This window comes from Schistocerca nitens, chromosome 4, assembly GCF_023898315.1.
Source record: "Schistocerca nitens isolate TAMUIC-IGC-003100 chromosome 4, iqSchNite1.1, whole genome shotgun sequence".
Lineage (NCBI taxonomy): Eukaryota > Metazoa > Arthropoda > Insecta > Orthoptera > Acrididae > Schistocerca > Schistocerca nitens.
In genome coordinates this window covers 113,816,858-113,839,289 of record NC_064617.1, presented here as the reverse complement: position 1 = coordinate 113,839,289, position 22,432 = coordinate 113,816,858, and the positions used below count along the sequence as shown (strand labels likewise).

The following is a 22,432-nucleotide window of genomic DNA, read 5'->3' as shown; positions in this document are numbered from 1 at the left end:
GTTGTTTTTCCTTTGCTGTTTTTGCGAGTGGAAGAGGAAATGCTTAGTAATGTTAAAAGGTATCCTCTGTACCATATGGTGGCTTGTGGAGTATATGTTACAAGTAGAACTCTTGCTTGCAAATGCAATATCAGAACTGCTTCATTGGTGTCTTTACGTTTCCTAAAGCCCAATTGATCGGCATTTGTTAGATCTTCAGTTTTAGTTTTCATTCTTCATGTTATTCTTGTTAGCAGTTTGGATGCAAGAACTGTTAAGTTGATTGTGTGACAGTTCCTGCACTTATCTGCCCATCCTATCTTTGGTATTGCTTGGGTGATTGAACAAAACCCCCTTTTTACACTTTTCAGTGGACTGACCAAAAAAAAGTGTAAAATGCAGGAAAGCATAGGAAATACCAGAGGAGAAAAGGAATAAATTACTATTGCTGTCATTCTCTCTATATTTTCATAGTCATATCTTCATATTGTTCAGACCATGAAATTAAACAATTTTGCCTATTTAAAAAAATCTGAAATAATTGTATTTGTTTCTAACAGCAATTAGCTCTACTTGTCTCTCCACAATATACAAAGCATGAAACATGTTGTCACCAATTGACGCACTCCTAGTGTAGTGCCTCAAAATGTTCCAATCGTGTACAATGGTGTAAATAAAACATAGAAACAAAGTCTTTCCTGAAACCACATTAAAAAGATATTCCTGCTCAAATGTAATACTTATTACTGAATTATTTATAAAATCACAGTAAGTAATTTTTAACACATTATTGATTAAAAAACAGGCACTCTTCGTAAACAGGGAACAATTGGCACAAAATCTGCAGCTAGTTGCTGTCACTTAGTTCTGGGTGAGAAACAGGGTGGAAATTGTCATGCTATGGAGCTTTTTGACCAGGAATGATTACATCTGACATCAGGTTGTACCAATCTGAGACTACATGCCTAGTATGGATTAGCATATTTCATATGGAAGTTACAATGATTTGTGAAGGCCCATTATAGAGATGGCCGTCTTCAAAACCAGTGTTTATTTGTATAAATGACTACGAAATTAAATTAAATCTGTTGTAATGCAATGCAATGAGCAGACAGAGGGTTGCTTTTAGAGTCACTATTGTCAAATCGTGATTATCGTTACGGCAGTGACTTCGCATACTTTCCCACCCATCCAAACACTGCAAACCTATACTTTGAGCATGAATTAATGCACATTTTGCAGAAATCTGTATGAAAATAAATGTTAATGTTGTGATAACATCAAAGAAAATGTAAGATGCAGGAAATGTTGCAACACAGTATAGTTAATGATGGCAAATTATTGTATTGAGAGAATAGGATTTCTGGTGGGACCTACAAAAATGAACATAAAAAGCGTGAAAATTTAAAATGCGGGAACGTAAAAATGAGGTTTTAATGTACTTTTATGAAGTTGAGTTGTACGTTTCCGAATTCATAGACCCTACAGACAAACTTGAATAGCCTTTTGGTTGCCTCTGCCGTAACTGATTTTAGAAATTTTGTGTTATGTGATCTCAAGTCTTCTAAAGCTCTGTGAAACTCTTCGCCCCAATATCAGATCCTCTGTCTCCCACATGAGCTTCCATTTCTTCATCTATCAAGTGATGAGACAGTTCCTCTGTCTTTATAGAGGCTTTCAATGTAATCTTTACATCTGTTTGCTCTCTCCTGTGTTTTTAGCAGTGGAATTCCTTCTCTATTTGCTTACTAAATGAAATTTTTTGCATTAAAAATTGTGTGCAATTGTTTGCAGATGTTGTCTATAGCAAAACAATAGTTTGCAATATAAATAGTAATGTGTACTAACTATATACAAATAATATCTTGAGCCCAAGAACTCACTTATTGTGGTAATGAATCTGTACAGGAGCTGTTTATGGTGGAGGCCAGGCAGTAACAATGGAGACCAGGCAGAGCCGCAAAGAACTGGAACGTGAGGTCACTTACGCCATGTTCAATGTCCGTGTCGCAGAGATGCAAGCAGATTGGTTCAAGAACAGGTAATGGAGCAGTCTTGTAAAGTTTTGATATAACTAAAAAAAGTGAGAAAGAGATACATGACTGCCAGATTAGAATCTGTAGTTAGCTAGTCTCAAGTGTTGCAGTTCTGCATTGCAGGATGCAGTTGCATACTATTTGAAAGTAATGGATGACATCTATGGATATGAACTAATAGATCTGTTGGTGCCATATGTACCTTAATTTAGGCTTTGGTTAGAAAATGATGGAGAGGGATGGTTTTCATGTTAAGAGGAGCAGAAGTGTTTCAGTCACAATACATCAGAATTAAAAACTTAAAGAAAATGAAGGCTCAAGAATGGAAGCTAATCACTAATTTCAGTGCTTCTTTTGTGCAGGGATGAGATTCAAAATGCATTGCCTGAAGTGAAGGCGCTTTTGTTAAAATGGTTGGAACAGCAGGCGTCAATGAGAGTGTCTTGTGAGGCACTACAGGACTCTCACCAGCTCATGGCATTGGTGAAGGAAGCCGAATCGCAGCCCACACACCCTCTCTACTCGCTCGCCACACGCCACTCTGCACATCGCCGGGTACAGGATGCACTGTCAGCTACACGTGCTGCACTACAGGAGCGTCTCGAAGAATGTGACAAGCATTTAACTATGCACAAGGTGTGTATCACACTGTAAAAGAGGCCGGCCGAAGTGGCCGTGCGGTTAAAGGCGCTGCAGTCTGGAACCGCAAGACCGCTCCGGTCGCAGGTTCGAATCCTGCCTCGGGCATGGATGTTTGTGATGTCCTTAGGTTAGTTAGGTTTACCTAGTTCTAAGTTCTAGGGGACTAATGACCTCAGCAGTTGAGTCCCATAGTGCTCAGAGCCATTTGAACACTGTAAAAGAACTTGGCCCGTGACTAATTGTGTTAGATTATTATGAACGTAATTCATCTAAAATGTAGGAATCTACTAGAATACTATGGTATTTTAGGGTAATTACATCTCTTCAAAGAATGGAAAATCAGTGATAATATAATGGCAGTGAACTAGAATTGGTTACTGCTCATCACATAGACAAGGTGTTGGACAGCAGACAGGTGTATTTAAAAATAGACTCAGCTATCAAAGTCTCTCCTCAGATAAAAAAAAAAAAAAAAAAAAAAAAAAAAAAAAAAAAAAAAAAACGCGCACACTCACACACACACACACACACACACACACACACACACACACACAGGATAGTAGACTGTAGCATTTGTTGGTTGTGCTGGGGAGGAAGGGGGGGGGGGAAGCAGAGAAGGGGAAATAACTACGTATTTTGGAGGGATACCAGGTATGTGTAAGGCTGGAGTGGGAGCAAGGGAGGGTGTAGAAGCAGGTGGCGACAGGGATTAGCAAAGTCTTACGCCCCAAGGTTATGGGAATGAAGGATACATTGTGGTTATCTCATTTGTAACAACAGGAATTTTCCAGCTTGCGGACAGCAGATTTGCATTACTGTGGGTAGAGGGATGTCACTGTGCTCATTTAATGCAAGGTACTAAGTTGTGTACACATTAAGGATGGCATTTTCTACTTATTTCTGGGAGGTTAGTGTAATTAACTACAATCTGCCATATGTAAGATTTCAAAATTATTCTTATTACAGTGAATGTTATTTAATAGAATTCTACATCTTTAAGATTTTTGTGTGTTAAGACTGTAGTGGTGGTGGTGGTGGTGGTGGTGGTGGTGGTGGAGATTGAGATTCATTTGATATTTTCCACAAGAAATTAGTAATTGGAGTATGCAGGCGCAATTCATATGTAATAGCAGCCTGCACATTTATCAGTCCAATGCATAACTTGCTGTAGATGACGTTCTGAATGTGTAAAACATGCAGCCATGCTTTTGTAAAGTGAACTATAGTCAGATTAAAATTACTTGTCAGTTGAAGTCTGTTACTTGGCCCTGCAGTGTTGCCACATTTGCTGCTGCTGCTCGTTGAAAGGTAACACGCAAACATGGTAGCACACTTCAAAAGTGCTGTCACATGTGCCGTGGAGCGATGTTGGAAATGGCTCCCATTAGTCATCATGGGAACACGAAATGCTCTGTCATCAGCTGATTTTAAGTGACTAATGCTCCCTACCGTCGTTGGATAAGCAGCTGCCAGCAGAAAGTCGTATACTCCTAGCTCACTCATTTGTTACATAGTTTAATTCTTAATTTCTTTGCGTGTTTTTGGTACTTACATTGTTCAAATTCATAAATTTCGGGTGTATTATAGTATTTGAGAGTTGTAGCATCGCGTTTTAGTACCTGAATAGTGTAAAATCGCGTAGTCTCCTTCCGCCGCCAAGCAGTGTGTCAGCAGTGCGCAAGTAGCAGCATTACTGCATTTACTAGGCAATCTTGTATTTTAATAACTGTTTAAATTTTGTGTCGATTTGTTTGTGCTCTCTGTAGATTAGTTCAGACGTTCTTTGCACAACAGTTTTTAGCATGGATAGGGACTGCAACTGCTGTGTTCGGATGCAGGCTGAGTTGGCATCCTTTCGCTCCCAGCTTCAGGCAGTGTTGGCTTCGGTCACACAGCTTGAGGCTGTTGCCAATGGGCATCACTGTGGGGGTCCGGATGGGGGTTTGACGGGGACGGCCAGCTCGTCCCATGCATCCCCCGATCGGACTAAGACTGTGGCTGCCCGGGAGACTGCCCACATTGAGGCTGATCGCTCACCTGTGGTGGAGTGGGAGGTCATCTCGAGGTGTGGCAGGGGGCGAAAGACATTCCGGAGGGCTGAACGGAAGGCCTCTCCAGTTTGTCTGAAGAACCGGTTTCAGGCTCTGATGTTCGGCCGGAGATGGCTGCTTGTCCTGTTCCAGAGGTTGCCCCTCAGTCTGCAAGATCTGGGCAGTCGCAGAGGGTGGGCTTACTGGTAGTTGGGAGCTCCAACGTCAGGCGCGTAATGGGGCCCCTTAGGGATATGGCAGCAAGAGAGGGGAAGAAAACCAATGTGCACTCCGTGTGCATACCGGGGGGAGTCATTCCAGATGTGGAAAGGGTCCTCCCGGATGCCATGAAGGGTACAGGGTGCACCCATCTGCAGGTGGTTGCTCATGTCGGCACCAATGATGTGTGTCGCTATGGATCGGAGGAAATCCTCTCTGGCTTCCGGCGGCTATCTGATTTGGTGAAGACTGCCAGTCTCGCTAGCGAGATGAAAGCAGAGCTCACCATCTGCAGCATCGTCGACAGGACTGACTGCGGACCTTTGGTACAGAGCCGAGTGGAGGGTCTGAATCAGCGGCTGAGACGGTTCTGCGACCGCGTGGGCTGCAGATTCCTCGACTTGCGCCATAGGGTGCACCGGTTTCGGGTTCCGCTGGATAGGTCAGGAGTCCACTACATGCAGCAAGCGGCTACACGGGTAGCAGGGGTTGTGTGGCGTGGACTGGGCGGTTTTTTAGGTTACATGGCCTCGGGCAAGTACAGAAAGGGCAACAGCCTCAAAAGGGGCGGGGCAAAGTCAGGACATGCGGGGACCTAGCAGCAATCGGTATTGTAATTGTCAACTGTCGAAGCTGCATTGGTAAAGTACCGGAACTTCAAGCGCTGATAGAAAGCATGGAAGCTGAAATCGTTATAGGTACAGAAAGCTGGCTGAAGCCAGAGATAAATTCAGCCGAAATTTTTACAAAGGCACAGACGGTGTTTAAAAAGGATAGATTGCATGCAACCGGTGGTGGCGTGTTTGTCACTGTTAGTAGTAGTTTATCCTGTAGTGTAGTAGAAGTGGATAGTTCCTGTGAAATATTATGGGTGGAGGTTACACTCAACAACCGAGCTAGGTTAATAATTGGCTCATTTTACTGACCTCCCGACTCAGCAGCATTAGTTGCAGAACAACTGAGAGAAAATTTGGAATACATTGCACATAAATTTTCTCAGCATATTATATCTTAGGTGGAGATTTCAATTTACCAGATATAGACTGGGACACTCAGATGTTTAGGACGGGTGGTAGGGACAGAGCATCAAGTGACATTATACTGAGTGCACTATCCGAAAATTACCTCGAGCAATTAAACAGAGAACCGACTCGTGGAGATAACATCTTGGACCTACTGATAACAAACAGACCTGAACTTTTCGACTCTGTAAGTGCAGAACAGGGAATCAGTGATCATAAGGCCATTGCAGCATCCCTGAATATGGAAGTTAATAGGAATATAAAAAAAAAGACCTCAACGGTAGTGAAGACGGAGATGAAGATCATCGGTACGGCGGAACTGGCGGAAGAGGCAAGCATTATCAACAAGATAAAGCATATTGAAAAGCCCAGACACGTCTGTGTGGCAACCACCGGTACTCTGGCCAGCGTCTGTTCACCATGTGAGGTGCGGCTGAACACCAAGCTCCAGGAACTAACAATCCCTGGTTCTAACTACCCAGCATTAGCTGGAACTTAATTACAAGCAGTATGATTCGTACAAGTAAAATTAATATTACCCCAGGTGGCCAATCCACTCGCCCTGTGGCGACAACCAAGCTATCGGATTCTGGGGAGCTTGGGCTCGTACGACAGAGAAAGTCGGAGTTCTCTAGTAAACGTCCACGAAAGTCCCATACATTTATTGGCACTTTTAACATTCAGACACTAATTCAGACAGGCAAACTTCATAATCTTACAACAGAACTCAACAAACAGAAAATTCAAATCCTTGCTCTCCAAGAGACCAGATTCACTGATTCAGAAACAATAGACTACAACAATTACCGTATCTTTAAAAGTAAAACAGACAAGAAAATTGGCAAAGGAGCTGCAATATTTGGCATGGCTTTTATTGTAAATAAGGACACCCTTGACTCTGTTATAGACATAAATCAAATCAGTAACAGACTAATGACCATGCGAATCAAGCACACCAACAAAATATATACATTTATTAATGTTCATGCACCTACCAACATTGCCAACAAAAAAGAACCGGAGAAGACAGAAAAATTTTGGGAAAAACTCGAAACTGAAATGTCCAAAATTCCAGAGGAGGATGTAAAAATTCTTCTAGGGGATTTCAACGCGCAAATTGGCAAAGAGAGGAAATATAAAAAAACAGTCGGTAATTACCCTGCACACAAATTCACAAACAAGAACGGCATGAGACTCATCGAGTTATGTCAGCAAAACAACCTAAAAATCGTGACAACATCACTTCGAAAAGACCCCAAGAAACAAAAAACATGGAGATCACCAAACCTTCAGCTTGGTGAATTTCAAATAGACCATGTTGCGATCTCCTATGACTTCCAGAAAGAAATACACGACGTTCAAGTCCGCAGAGGGGCAAATATAGATTCTGACCACTACCTTACCAGAGTTGAAATTAAATTCACTCCAAAAAGGAAACGCCAAAGGAAATCACCACTAATTCCCAAATTTGACTTGAAAAATATCAAGGAATCAGAAATTACAGAAGCATGGGATAAACAACCAACAAACAACTGGAAAGATTTCCGAACGAAAATTATACAGAAAGCAAGAGATTTGATTCCGTTAAAGAAAATATCCAAGCATCCATGGTGGAATTCGAATTGTGATAACGCATTAGAAGAGAGACAACAAGCCTTTTTAAATTACAATTGTGACAAATCAGAAACCACACAACAAACATTTTTCAAAGTGAGAAAACAAACAGCTAAAATACTTAGACAAACTAAAAGAAAATACCTTAATGAACAGCTAAACACAATTGAAGAAAACTTTAAGAACCACAACACTCAAGATTTTTATAAAATATTCGCAAATCAAATCAAAGGATACACTCCACAAAATCTCTGCTTCCGGAAACAGAATGGAAAATTGGCACAAACTAACAAAGAAAATTGCCAAGAACTAGCTAAATATTTCTCACAACTCCTAAATTGCCCACAACCAAGTACAAGATTCCCCAGATTACAACCAGAACACACGAATGAGACTTCACTACCACCATCTCAAGAAGAAATTTATAGTCACATTAGAAAACTCAAAAATAATAAATCATCGGGAGAAGATGGAATTGTAGCTGAACTACTGAAAAACCTTGGTCCAAATTCGTTAAAAGAGATCACTAGCATCATCCAAGAAATTTGGCAGACAGAAAATATCCCAGAGGAGTGGAAGTGTGCACTAATTCACCCATTGCACAAAAAGGGAGAGAGATCAGACGTAAACAACTACAGAGGCATTTCACTTTTACCAGTTACCTACAAAATTCTATCTGCATGTCTCCTAAAGAGGGCACAAGAACAACTAGAACATACAATTTCAGATTACCAAGCAGGCTTTCGTCCTAATAGATCATGCCCGGAACAGATATTCAACCTTAAAACTATTTTAAAGATTAAAGCAATCAGGTCAAAACCAATAATCTGCACATTCGTTGATTTCAAAAAGGCATACGATTCCATAGACAGACAGTCTCTATGTCACATTCTCGAAGAACGAGGCCTAGACACTAAAACCCGAAAACTAATTGAACAAACACTAACAGAAACCAAATCAAAAATTAAATTCAGAGGGGAAATTTCGGAACCATTCTCAATTAAAACAGGAGTAAGACAAGGAGATGGGATCTCACCACTATTATTCAATATAGTTTTGGACAAAGTTATGAAAGAGTGGGAAGTAACACTAAGGAAACAAAGCTTGTGGAAGCCAATTGAACTAGGAAGAGGTAAAGGAAAATTGAACATCCCTTATTTAGCGTTTGCAGATGACTTGGCAATTATAACTGACAGTGAAGAAACAGCAGTAAAACAAATTGAGACACTTAAAGAATGTGCTGAGAAGGTTGGCCTGCAAATCTCCTTTGAGAAGACAGAATTCATCTGCTCAAAAGTAGATATTTCGAAACTAAAAACAAAGTATGGTGAAATAACTAGAGTCAAGCACTTTAAGTATCTCGGTGAAGTTATTGAACCAACAGGACTTGAGAAAATAGCACAAAAAAACCGATTACAGAAAATCAAGAAAGCATTCGGACTTATTCAAAATATATATAACAAGAAATGTCTATCAAAAGGCACTAAAATCAGACACTACAACACAGTCATCAAACCAACAGTCACATATGCAAGTGAAACACTCTCCCTGAATAGAAAATTAGATTTACACGAAATTAAGAAAGTAGAGAGAAAAATTATTAGAAAAATCCTAGGACCACGATACACACAAGATGGATACAGGCTGCAGACTACCGAGACAACCGAAAAAATATCAAACATCGAGGCAGATATCAGGAAGAGGCGGATGAAGTTTTATGGACATATAGACAGATTACCTGGAAACAGGTTAACTAAACGTCTATTGGACTATATGACATCACTTAAGGCAACAATACCCTGGGTAACTGAAGTTAAGAAGGATTTGAAAAAGGCAAAAATTGACATAACAAACACATCAGACCGGGATACATTCAGAAGAAAAATCGACAAGTGGAAGTTTACTCCAGAGACGGAATCTAAACCTTTCCGACCAAAGTGGACCGAAGAAAGGAAGAAGGCCTTTGGGGAGGCAATGAAGAAATACTGGGAAAATAAGAAGAACATTAAGAAATGTTAATCACCTGCTTATCGTTCTCCCATGGGGACATTCGCTAATAATAATAATAATAAAAAAAAAGGGGAGGAAGGTTTATCTGTTTAGCAAGAGTAATAGAAGGCAGATTTCAGACTACCTAACAGATCAAAACGAAAATTTTTGTTCCGACACTGACAATGTTGAGTGTTTATGGAAAAAGTTTAAGGCAATTGTAAAATGCGTTTTAGACACGTACGTGCCGAATAAAACGGTTAGGGACGGGAAAAACCCACCGTGATTCAACAACAAAGTTAGGAAGCTACTGCGAAAGCAAAGAGAGCTTCACTCCAAGTTTAAACGCAGCCAAAACCTCTCAGACAAACAGAACCTAAACGATGTCAAAGTTAGCATAAGGAGGGCTATGCATGAAGCGTTCAGTGAATTCGAAAGTAAAATTCTATGTACCGACTTAACAGAAAATCCTAGGAAGTTCTGGTCTTACGTTAAATCAGTAAGTGGCTCAAAACAGCATATCCAGACACTCCGGAATGATGATGGCATTGAAACAGAGGATGACACACGTAAAGCAGAAATACTAAACACCTTTTTCCAAAGCTGTTTCACAGAGGAAGACCGCACTGCAGTTCCTTCTCTAAATGCTCACACAAACAAAAAATGGCTGACATCGAAATAAGTGTCCAAGGAATAAAAAAGCAACTGGAATCACTCAACAGTGGAAAGTCCACTGGACCTGACGGGATACCAATTCGTTTCTGCACAGAGTACGCGAAAGAACTTGCCCCCTTTCTGACAGCTGTGTACCGCAAGTCTCGAGAGGAACGGAAGGTTCCAAATGATAGGAAAGGAGCACAGGTAGTCGCAGTCTTCAAGAAGGGTCGTTGATCAGATGCGCAAAACTATAGACCTATATCTCTGACGTCGATCGGTTGTAGAATTTTAGAACACAGTTTTTTGCTCGAGTATCATGTTGTTTTTGGAAACCCAGAATCTACTCTGTAGGAATCAACATGGATTCCGGAAACAGCGATCGTGTGAGACCCAACTCGCTTTATTTGTTCACGAGACCCAGAAAATATTAGATACAGGCTCCCAGGTAGATGCTATCTTCCTTGACTTCCGGAAGGCATTCGATACAGTTCCGCACTGTCGCCTGATGAACAAAGTAAGAGCCTACGGAATATCAGACCAGCTGTGTGGCTGGATTGAAGAGTTTTTAGCAAACAGAACACAGCATGTTGTTATCAATGGAGAGACGTCTACAGATGTTAAAGTAATCTTTGGCATGCCACAGGGGAGTGTTATGGGACCATTGCTTTTCACAATATCTATAAATGACCTAGTAGATAGTGTCGGAAGTTCCATGCGGCTTTTCGCGGATGATGCTGTAGTATACAGAGAAGTTGCAGCATTAGAAAATTGTAGCGAAATGCAGGAAGATCTGCAGCGGATAGGCATTTGGTGCAGGGAGTGGCAACTGTCCCTTAACACAGACAAATGTAATGTATTGCGAATACATAGAAAGAAGGATCATTTACTGTATGATTATATGATAGCGGAACAAACACTGGTAGCAGTTACTTCTGTAAAATATCTGGGAGTATGCGTGCGGAACGATTTGAAGTGGAATGATCATATAAAATTAATTGTTGATAAGGCGGGTACCAGGTTGAGATTCATTGGGAGAGTCCTTAGAAAATGTAGTCCATCAACAAAAGAGGTGACTTACAAAACACTTGTTCGACCTATACTTGAGTATTGCTCAACAGTGTGGGATCCGTACCAGATCGGGTTGACGGAGGAGATAGAGAAGATACAAAGAAGAGCGACGTGTATCGTCACACGGTTATTTGGTAACCGTGATAGCGTTACGGAGATGTTTAGCAAACTCAAGTGGCAGACTCTGCAAGAGAGGCGCTCTGCATCGCGGTGTAGCTTGCTCGCCAGGTTTCGAGAGGGTGCGTTTCTGGATGAGATATCGAATATATTGCTTCCCCCTACTTATACCTCCCGAGGGGATCACGAATGTAAAATTAGAGAGATTCGAGCGCGCACGGAGGCTTTCAGACAGTCGTTCTTCCTGCGAACCTTACGCGACTGGAACAGAAAACAGAGGTAATGACAGTGGCACGTAAAGTGCCCTCCGCCACACACCGTTGGGTGGCTTGCGGAGTATAAATGTAGATCTAGATGTAGAACTGTGGCAGACGTAAGCATCTTGTAGCCTTGAATTTATGCTTGTGTCCTAACATAATGACAACATTGTGATGTGTAAGCTATATGAGGAAATGAGGGTTGACAGCATGTGGCACAACTAGTAATCATACTTGTTTTGTTCACGTTTATGTGTGAACTGTAATTTTTTGCTTTAATTAGTTACCTAAAACAGTCCTCGCACTGACTATATGAGCTGATGTGATACAGGCCGATGAGCAGTCTTAGTTGGACCTCGGTAATAGGTTTTAGGTGACACAGGCCTAGTCCAAATGAGAAAATAATGATAGGAACAAAAAAAAAGAGCAAGTAAAAAAGTCAGTATGATAATGAAAATGGTTTGAAAAAAGGTTATAATAAAATTACATTTAAACCAATTAATTCAGTAAAAATAATCATCTCATTTGATAAAGATTTAAAACAAAAAAAATTATATCCCCTGATGAAATTCAAACCCATGACCTACTCCTCTACAGAACCAGTCGCAACAATGATTTGCTAGCATCTGAAAGTTTGACCTCGTGCAGTGTTGGTGCAGCAGCTTATTTATATTGAATATGTTCACACATGACATTGAATGCTTAGGTTGGAGGAACAAACTCCTACGCGTGAAGGATCAACTAACAAGTAATTTTAATCTGGTTTTAATACAGCAGCAATAGTCACAGCTTTATGTTGCCAGATGTAGTTTATTCAGATTTACCCTTAAGCAGACATTCGTTTCTAAGACATTGTACAGCAAAAGAAGTAGTGCAGTTATTCTAATATTGAAAAGTGAAACAAAAAAATAAAGATTATTCCTTCACAAATGTGCATTTACTGCTAAGTAATGCAGTGTTCATCGCTGTAGGGCTTCAGTTGCCATTTTGATGGACAAAAATGTCAACTTGTCACCATATACTTGTGAAGTATGTCTAATAATGTAGCTTCTGGCTGTAAAAATAATTTAAGTGGAAATGTTGTTTAACATCAGTACACCATTTAGTCATTTTTTTCCAATTAAATACATAGTTGTAATCTGACAGAAAGACAAAGTAGGCATTTTGAACTCGTGACTGTTTTTCATATGCACATGAGGGAGGAGTAGTGGGGGGTTGAGGCACATGAATGTGAATGATAAAGTTGTAGAATATACACTGAAGAGCCAAAGAAACTGGTACACCTGCCTGATGTCATGTAGGCCCCCTGTGAGCACGCAGAAGTGCCACAACACGACGTAGCATGGACTCCACTAACGTCTGAAGTATTGCTGGAGGGAATTGACACCATTAATACTGCAGGGCTGTCCATAAATCTTTAAGATTAAAACAGGTTGGGGATCTCGTCTGAACAGCACGTTGCAAGGTATCCCAGGTATATCCAATAATGTTCCTGTCTGGGGAGTTGGGTGGCCAGGGGGAGTGTTTAAACTAGGCAGAATGTTACTGGAGCCAGTCTGTAGCAATTCTGGATGTGTGGAGTGTCCCATTGTCCATCGGATGCACTATGGACATGAATGGATGCAGGTGATTAGACAGGATGCTTACATACATGTCACCTGTCAATCGTATCTAGACATATTAGTGGTCCCATATTAGTCCATCTGTGCATGCCACACACCATTACTGAGCCTCCACTAGCTTGAAAAGTCCCCTTCTGACATGCAGGGTCCATGGAAGCTGTAAGAATGAATGCAAATAAGTTTCATAATTTCTGATAATAAATAACTTCCATGATGGTTCTATATCCCGTGGATCAGAACTAGTAGAAGGCAAGGGAATTTACACCATAGATGTTCCCTGCCAGCTCAGTAGTCTGACTATAACATTATTATAGGTAGCATTATCATACTCATTAGAAAGATGAATTTTGTGTTATTCTTTTGGGTTGCTATACTATTTCTCACAAATGAGTAATTATGTGTAAGTAACATTGTTAAACAAGAACATGTCTCAGTAAGGTAGTTACATGGAATATCTCTCTCTCTCTCTCTCTCTCTCTCTCTCTCTCTCTCTCTCTCTCTCTCTCTCTCTCTCTCTCTCTCCCCCTCCCCCTCTCTCTCCCCCTCCCCCCTTGTCTCTCCCCCCCTTCTCTCTCTCCCCCCCTTCTCTACCGCCCCATTCGCTCTCTCCCGCCCCATTCGCTCTCTCCCGCCCCATTCGCTCTCTCCCGCCCCATTCGCTCTCTCCCGCCCCATTCGCTCTCTCCCGCCCCATTCGCTCTCTCCCGCCCCATTCGCTCCGTCCCTTCAGACGCCCCATTCTCTCCCTCTCCCTCCCTCTCTCTCTCTCTCTCTCTCTCTCTCTCTCTCTCTCTCTCTCTCGCTCGCCCGCTCGCTCCATTCTCTCTCTCTCTCTCTCTCTCTCTCTCTCTCTCTCTCTCTCGCTCCATTCTCTCTCTCTCTCTCTCGCTCCATTCTCTCTCTCTCTCCATTCTCTCTCTCTCTCTCTCTCTCTCTCTCGCTCCATTCTCTCTCTCTCTCTCTCTCCATTCTCTCTCTCTCTCTCTCTCTCTCTCTCTCTCCATTCTCTCTCTCTCTCTCTCTCTCTCTCTCTCCATTCTCTCTCTCTCTCCCGCTCCATTCTCTCCCGCTCCATTCTCTCCCGCTCCATTCTCTCCCGCTCCATTCTCTCCCGCTCCATTCTCTCCCGCTCCATTCTCTCTCGCTCCATTCTCTCTCTCTCTCTCTCTCTCTCTCTCTCTCTCTCTCCCGCTCCATTCTCTCTCTCTCTCTCTCTCTCTCTCCCCCCCGCTCCATTCTCTCTCTCTCTCTCTCTCTCTCTCTCTCTCTCTCTCCCTCCCTCCCTCCCCCCTTTCTCTCTCTCCCCTTCTTTTACCCCCCCCCCACCCGTCACCCCTCCTTGTTCTTGTTTCTGTGTGTGTGTGTGTGTCACTTCCATTTTCATATATACCTGATACAAAACTCTAACTACTCTCTGCATTCAGGGAGCTAGGAGAAGTATACAGTTAGTATATCACATTCCTTATAATGAGAACTAAAAATTATTACAACAGATAGGGTTGTATGTTACAGTGTGTCAAATGTAAATGCCAGTATTTTCTGTTCATTTTTTGTGCATTTTGCATCTTATTAAAGGAGATTGTAAAATCCTTAAATTGGCTTTGTAGAAACATGATATATTCTAATTAAGTGTCTTGTGTTTTCAGAATGCACTGGCTTGTGTCCATGGAACACAGATACAACAGTGGTTGACACAGTTAAATCAGGAGTCTGAAAAGGATTATCACCTTGTTTTTGATCTGGTCAAAGAATTTCTCCAGAATGCTGGACAGAGTCAAATGATAGTTCAGGTGAATTCTTTAACTAAGAAATAGAAAAAGAAAGTATGAAATCTTTAATGGGTTTTGTCGTCACACATTAGTTTCATACCTTCTAAAAATTGATAGAGTAAGCTTTCATATTCATTACTTTGTATACATATAACTTTAATGAAGGCTTCATTATCACCACCACCATTATTACAATAATCATCATCATCATAATGTCAAATTTGTGAAAATTGCAACCCTAATTGAGACTCCTACATACAAATATAAACTTGGAGAAAATGTAGAACAGGGTGCAATAAATAAGTGATAGAGATTGCAGAGAGCTGTCATATATACAAATCCAGCAGTGCTCCCTTGTGGATCAGCGAAATTATTGCACCAAACACTCAGAATGAAGTCCCCTCAAACAAATTGGAAATATCAAAGAATGTGGAACTATTCCACATCAACAGTGAAGAATGCAGTGCTAGTGAATTCAAGTGATAAGCATCTGACACATTAGTTTGTCATATCATGAAGTTTTGTCTCAAACAGAACATGATATTAAAACAGCAGTGCATATGTGGAACATGTGGAACCGGTGGATAGAAGAAAGACCCATGCACTGCTAAGCCAGTTGTGACCATCAGTATACATTATGGCCACTATCTTATGAGCTCAGTCCTGACAGATTGTTTTGATTACAGAGCTGACCCTCATGCTAGAACATTTCAACAGATGTGGAGCTGTCTGTGTGGTTGGATTTGATGTCATCTGTTACAAGTTGAGCTGCTGTCATGCATAACATTCCAATGACAACCATTATTTAGCATTCCCTTGTGCCTCAGACCGAAGTGGGGCTGCTAAGAGGTAAAATGTTGCATTTTTGTATAAATTCCACTTTCATCTGTCGTCCTGAGATTGAAGTTGATCTCATATGTGTAGGACACTGTCGTAAGTACTGCAGTCTTCGAGTATGCGTTGTAGAGTGTTATAATGGTCACACTCTAATTGCAACTAAAGTGACATTTTTATGTACCACCAGGAGCTGTCAATAAAACATCTTTATTTGCTACCATTTTCAATTGATGCATCAGCAGCTCCTGCTAGTAAATAAATAAGACTTTCTTTAAATGTTTATGGGGCAGTTGTAGTGGTTTGGGGAGCAACTTGTACAACTTAACAGCAGGAACTCCTGTACCAGTAATCTCTTATAGCTGGTGTTATCTACTCCATCCTTCAGGCAACTCCACATCTTTTGTATGTTTCAGTAGAATGTTTAACAGCTGCATGTGGCTAGAAATGTACGAACTATTCTTCTTCTTCTTCTTCTTCTTCTTCTTCTTGTATTAGTAACAGTAGTAGTAATTCTGAAATTCAGGTGTGAAGACTGATGAAAAGTATTGTAATTGTAATCTGTTCCGTAACAGCACTTAATCCATGATATAAAGCTAATTTCAGATACATGTTTCCTGCTGCTGCAGTTTTCACATATGTTAGTTTTAATTTGATTCTTAACGTCTTTTTCTACTAAGTATTTTTCGTGCTGTATTTACCTGATTGTAAGATGAAAAGTTCAGGTTGGAATATCAGCAATATTACAAAAAGGAAGATTGCTACTCTTTGTAAAATTAACTTGCAGACAGACATAATGAAAAGACTGTTCCATATGGACCAAATAGGAGTTCATTAAACACACACTTTATAAAAGTCAAAGTCCTGTCAGATGCTCAGACTTTATGTACAAACTGAATTAACAAGGGCTAAGTCCTATACGAAGTAAACTTGTCTGAGTCTGCCGTATAGCCATTTGAAAATTAATTCGGAATAAATTCAAAAGTCTACCATGATGACAGCCCCATTTTCTTCTTCAAAGAGGCATTGAAGATAGTAAGTCTACAGCTGACAGTTCCTTGGGCCGTGAAGTCAGACATGAATGGCAGCGATGTTGTGGCATCCTTGAATGAGAATCTTGATTGATGAAATCCTTGTGGAATCGGCACTGACTGAGAAAACTCACTCTGAGCAAACTGGTCTGGTCTGGGCTGGCCCAAGGGTTGGCTCCCAGTGAATGAATGGTCAGGGCATGGTCATCTGCCTTCTGGGAAACTCTTCCTGGTGTGTTAGGCTTCTGTGAAGCACTAATGTGGTGATAGTTGCTGACACCACAGGTTTTAAGCCTCAGTATAACACTAAGTTTTTATGTTGTATAATCACTTAATATAGGTAGGGGTCATACTACATTTGTAGATGAAGCTTTGGCAGTTGAGGTTGTGTGCCAATTTTTTTTAAAATGGAAGGGTGGGAGGGGGAGCAGTGGCACCAGTTTGACTAAGCAATTGTACAAATGTGGTGAGTTGAATGGCGAGTGAGTAGCCGTGGGATGTAACCTACATAACTTGCTTTTTATGAATGTCTAGAGCTCGGGTGGCAAACCAGTAGAAAGAAAAGAAGGGAAATCTGAAATGTGGAAGAAATATCTAATTCTTCTGTGTACAGATTTGAGGACATTAGTATAGAAATAAAATGGAAGTAGGTGAAGATGAGATATGAGACCTGATACTGCAAGAATAATTTGGAGAACTTAGATATTCAATTGGGAACTTGATCCCGGAAGGAGACAGCAGTCCCTCAGAATTAATAAGATCCTTGTGAGAGCCAGCTGTAACTAAACTCTTCTACCCTGTGCGAGATATGAGGCAGGGGAAGTACTGTAAGACATTTTTAAAATAATGTAAATAATTCTAATTTCAAAGAAGACAGGTGCCAAGAGTGTCAGTGTTATTGGACAATCGGTTCAATATCTCGTGGTTGATGAATGGAACGACTGGCAGAAGTTGACCTTGAGGAAAATCAGTTTGGGTTCCATGGAAATGTAGGAACATAAGAGGCAATACTTCCGCCCGTGTCTTATCTTAGAAGATACTTTCAAGAAATGTTTGTAGCATTTGTATGTCTACAGAAAGCATTTGATAATGTTGACAAAGAGTACATTCTTTAAATTTTGAAGGTGGTAGGGAGAAAATATAGGGAGCCAAACTTGTACGAAAACCAGGCTGCAGTTACATGAGTTGAAGGACATGAAAGAGAAACAATAGTAGAGAAGGGAGTGATACGGAGTTGCAGTTTATCCTCCATGTTGTTCTGTGTGTACATGCAGGAAGCAGTAAAGGAAATTTTCTAATTGTGACAGGTAAGTACTGATGCTGTAACAAAGGATATATTGTATCCCAGTACTGCAGAATAATACTGCAGCAATAAAACATGAATGAGAAACAAAACTAAAATTAAAGTTAAATTGCAAAGCAAATGCACCATATACAACAACAAAACATAATGCTCATACAGGTTCTCATCTGATAGCTCATATGGCTTTATGCTGTAATGAAGAACTAAACATGAGATAATATAGTACTGGTACTCCAAGAAAATTAGCACCCTGAAAACCACACTCAAAAGCAAAGCTTAATATCAGGCCGAGGCCTACTTCACTGGGAATCAGGACACACAAATGTGCCCTTTAAGTAAACACTTTAAATGTGCACATTTTAGTACGATTCATGAAATACTGATGTTCTTGGAGAATCCTCTGATGTTTTGTTTCTTTTATGATATAATATAAGATGTTTTAATGTTTTACATGTACGATCATAAGGGCGTCCTACGTCATCGTAGCTGTGCAAGCGTGGTGGCGTCTGTTATCTGCCACTCTCTGGCAACTGCTGAAACGAACCTGTTTCGAACAGGTCACGGGAAAATATTGGGAATGGTGGTTTGAAAAGTGTTACTTTCAAAGTAAATTTCCTTTTACCCAAGTTGAACCATGTGTGACAATATATGGTGAATTTCTTAAATCACAGAGAGTTTGACAGTCATTTAAAAATCAAAACTCTGATGATGAGCCATTTAGAAGAATTTCGAGCCCAGAAGATCGGACATTTACGTCGTCATTAAAAATTTTACTGGCTTAAAGTGCAACACGCGCAAAAAGAGATAGACATTATATGTTAAAGCTTAGCTTATTAACTTTAGAGACCAATTTTATATATGAAAGCTTTGCTTTTCCTGTAGCAACACTATGTATATCCATTTAAACCATTAACTTTTCCTGGTGGTGTGTTTGTGCTACTTAACATTGATGATGATGTACTGTGCTCTGAATATCCGCTGTCATCAGCTGGCAAGATCACGTGACGTGAGTGATGGCTGGCATACACAAGCACATCACAATCTCAATTTCAGTGCTTCGGAAAGTAACATTTGTTGTATGAAAATATGCAGCATACATGTTGATGCACATCAAAGATCTTTCCAAAACGTGTTTCCGAAAGTGACGGGAAATTCTATGCCCGTGTATAAAACCATAACCATTCAAAGGATTGATAAGTTTTAAAGTTCAGAGGAAAAATATACTGTCACTGAACATGAAGAAAGTGTATTTATACCTGGGAGAAAGTGTAACCTGGAAATCCGTTTTTTTTTTTTTTTTTTCTCTCTCTCTCCCCCTTGTTGCATATACAACCAGTAATAATGCAGTTATTATTTACAAAGACAAATATGTGCTACAGGCCACTGATTGTGCTTCACAAATAGAAGGAAGCAAAACCTGTATGGACAGTACAAACTGCCTTTCATTTAGTTGCATCAGAAAAACTTAAAGATTTGCTGGTGCAATTGTTATGTTTTGTCATAGATAACAAAGGTCTCAGAAAAGCAGTTGAATGGAGTAGACAGTGTCTTGAAAAGAGGTCAGGTGACGAACATCATCAAAAGGGAATTAGATTAGGAAATAAGACACTAAAAGTAGTGGATGAGAGTTGCTGTTCGGGCGGCAATGTAAACTGACAGTAGCAAGAAAAGCATTTCTGAAAAAGAGGGATTTGTTAACATCTAATAAAAATGTAAGGTTTAGCAAGTCTTTGCTGAAGGTATTTGTATGGAGTATAGTCTTTTATGGAAGTGAAATATGCATGATAAGCAGTTCAGGTAATAACAGTATAGAACCTTTAAAAACTTCAGAATAATACTAAAGATTAGATTGATAGATCAGATAATTACTGAGGAGACACTGAGTAGAATTGGAGGAATGAAAAATTTATGGCGCAAAATTGGCTAAAAGAAGGGGTTGGCTATTCTGAGGGATCAAGGAATAGTCAATTTGGCAACAGAGCAGAATGTTGGGGGTAAAAGTTGTGGAGGGGAAAGCTTGGTATGAAAAATTGTGGAGGGATATGTAGGCATGAATGCAGTTCGCAAGTTCAAAAGGATGTAGGCTGCAGTAGCTATGCAAGAAAAGATGCTTGCGCAGGATATACTAGTGCAGAATGCTGCATCAAATCAGATTTTAGACTGAAGACAACAATAACTGCTGTTCACCTGAATCCAATTGTAGTCAGAATTGAAATGATTATATAAATGGATGAATACTCCACAATAGTATACATTTCTTCAGGTGACAAGTTAATGCTAATAAAAAATTGTTCACACAGGACATCTCAAACATGGTACTACAATTGAAACATGAGCTTCAACAGTGGTGCTAAAGCTGTTAATGTTCTACAGCACTATTGATTTTCAATGTCGGTACCAAATAATAAAGTAGACTTTTAAGCTGAATTGGTAAGATTTCTGCTGTCAGCTATAGGGAGCCAATGGGACAATGTGGTATTGTCATTCCTTGTGCTCATAATGTCAGCGCTGTAAGCACTGTGCATTGTAGCAGTTGACTGTGGAAGAAAATCAAAGCTATGACTTGGTTGAAAAATATGGATTTAAGAGTTTGCAGTTCAAAACTGGCTCACACATACAGTACGATGCTGGTTTCAAGTTAGTTAAACAAAGGGCACAAACAGTTGTGCCTCAGAAAGAAAATTTGGTGTGACAGAAGCGAATATTCTGAAGTGGCATCAGATGAAAAATAAATTAAACTGCCAGTTGCACAGGCCATATTTTCAGGGAACTGAAACGGGGAAGGTTTCATGAACTGCAGAAGCAGGTTGTTCAGTATGCATGGGAGAAACACAATGAAGGCCTCCCAATTACTAGAGTAATTATCCGAATGAAGACACTTGAAATAAAGAGGAATTTTCCAGTTGCATGTATCACAGAATTCAAAGTAAATACTGGTATGTGCATGAGAATTTTGTTCAGGGCAGCGCTTTTTGTAATGTTGAATACTCAGCGTGTGTTACAAATAAAAATTTCTCAAGGAGCCCCTTCAAGAGAAGGGCATTGTATTATATTTGTGGTCATCGTATAGTTGGGTAAATACAGTAAAATCCTCTCTGGCACAACAACAAAAAGTTGCTGTTGTCTGTATAGTTTTACCTTAGGAGAAATGCCACTATTTATTTGTCTTTTCCTCACTAAAAACTGTGTTTGTTTTTCTTTTGTTGCCTTCAAATAGTGTGAACAATCTGAAAGTGAATTAGGAAGTCTAGCTAAGCAACAGACAGCAATGATGCGCAGTTGCTTGGACCTGTTGAGCCACTATGGAACTGTGACAAGTCTTTACCCAGTCTCGTACCTCAGTAGCCATCGTTCAGCCTGCTATCGTAGATGGCTAACTGCCCTACTCCAAGATCTGACCTTGGACAGGTGAGTGTCATAGCCATCTCAGTCTTAATTGCCTTTGGAGAATGTAAGGTAATCTAAGATTTCAAAATACTGCCAGTCGAGTAACATTTAAAAATAAGTCCTAATGATGATTATTGATAGCTCTAGAAAAATACCAGTAATTTTTAGTCACTTTAAGTTTTTAAGTGCATGCATACATCCTTTCTCTATAATGCGCATGAGATAAAAATGTGAAAGAAGTTTTGGCATGATCTCTCAGGTGTTCTTTGCATGATTGATTAAAATGCTGTGCCTCTAGGTGTTTGACCAAGTTGTTGTTTGCATTTTATGCACAGAATTTCAACAGCCAGTCACATACTTCATAGCTGTGAGTTGCGCTCCTGTGTGTACTTGCTGTCCACACTCCACTGAGTCTCAAAATAATGAGTAGATCAGTTGTCGAAATATTGTGCATAAAATGGAAGCACACCACTCAGAAGTTTCAAGTTGTTAATAACAACACAAATATAGCTTTTTATCAGAAAAGTGTTGCAGATTAAGTGAGGAAACCCAGAAGAGAATTGATATTTGTAACAGCTAGCAAATTTTTAGGTAAAAATTTTTGAAGTTGTACCATCACTATAGGAAGAGATGCAATAAAGCAGTTAAGAAAAGTGGCATACTTTTATGGCAGCTGTGAAGAAACCACAACCAGTTTGCATTTTTAGTCCATTTTAGGTATACCTCTGATCATGTGTGAAAAGTTAATAGGACACATTTTAAAATGTGAGTCTCCCAAATGTATAATTCACAGTATCACATTTATACCTGTTTAATCTTGTCTGTGCACACCAGCCATGAGCAAGGCTTTCTGATT

At 40.2% G+C, this 22,432-nt stretch overlaps 1 protein-coding gene across 1 annotated transcript in view; it reads left to right on the top strand.

Annotated features, from left to right (window-relative positions):
• LOC126253189 (serine/threonine-protein kinase SMG1) overlaps positions 1-22,432 on the top strand; it is a 395,243-nt gene that overhangs the window by 322,642 nt on the left and 50,169 nt on the right. Inside the window, exons 39-42 of the mRNA XM_049954353.1 lie at positions 1,888-2,020; positions 2,378-2,651; positions 14,899-15,042; positions 21,407-21,597. Of these exons, the coding sequence (XP_049810310.1) occupies positions 1,888-2,020; positions 2,378-2,651; positions 14,899-15,042; positions 21,407-21,597 (742 nt within the window). The remainder of the gene's footprint in view (positions 1-1,887; positions 2,021-2,377; positions 2,652-14,898; positions 15,043-21,406; positions 21,598-22,432) is intronic.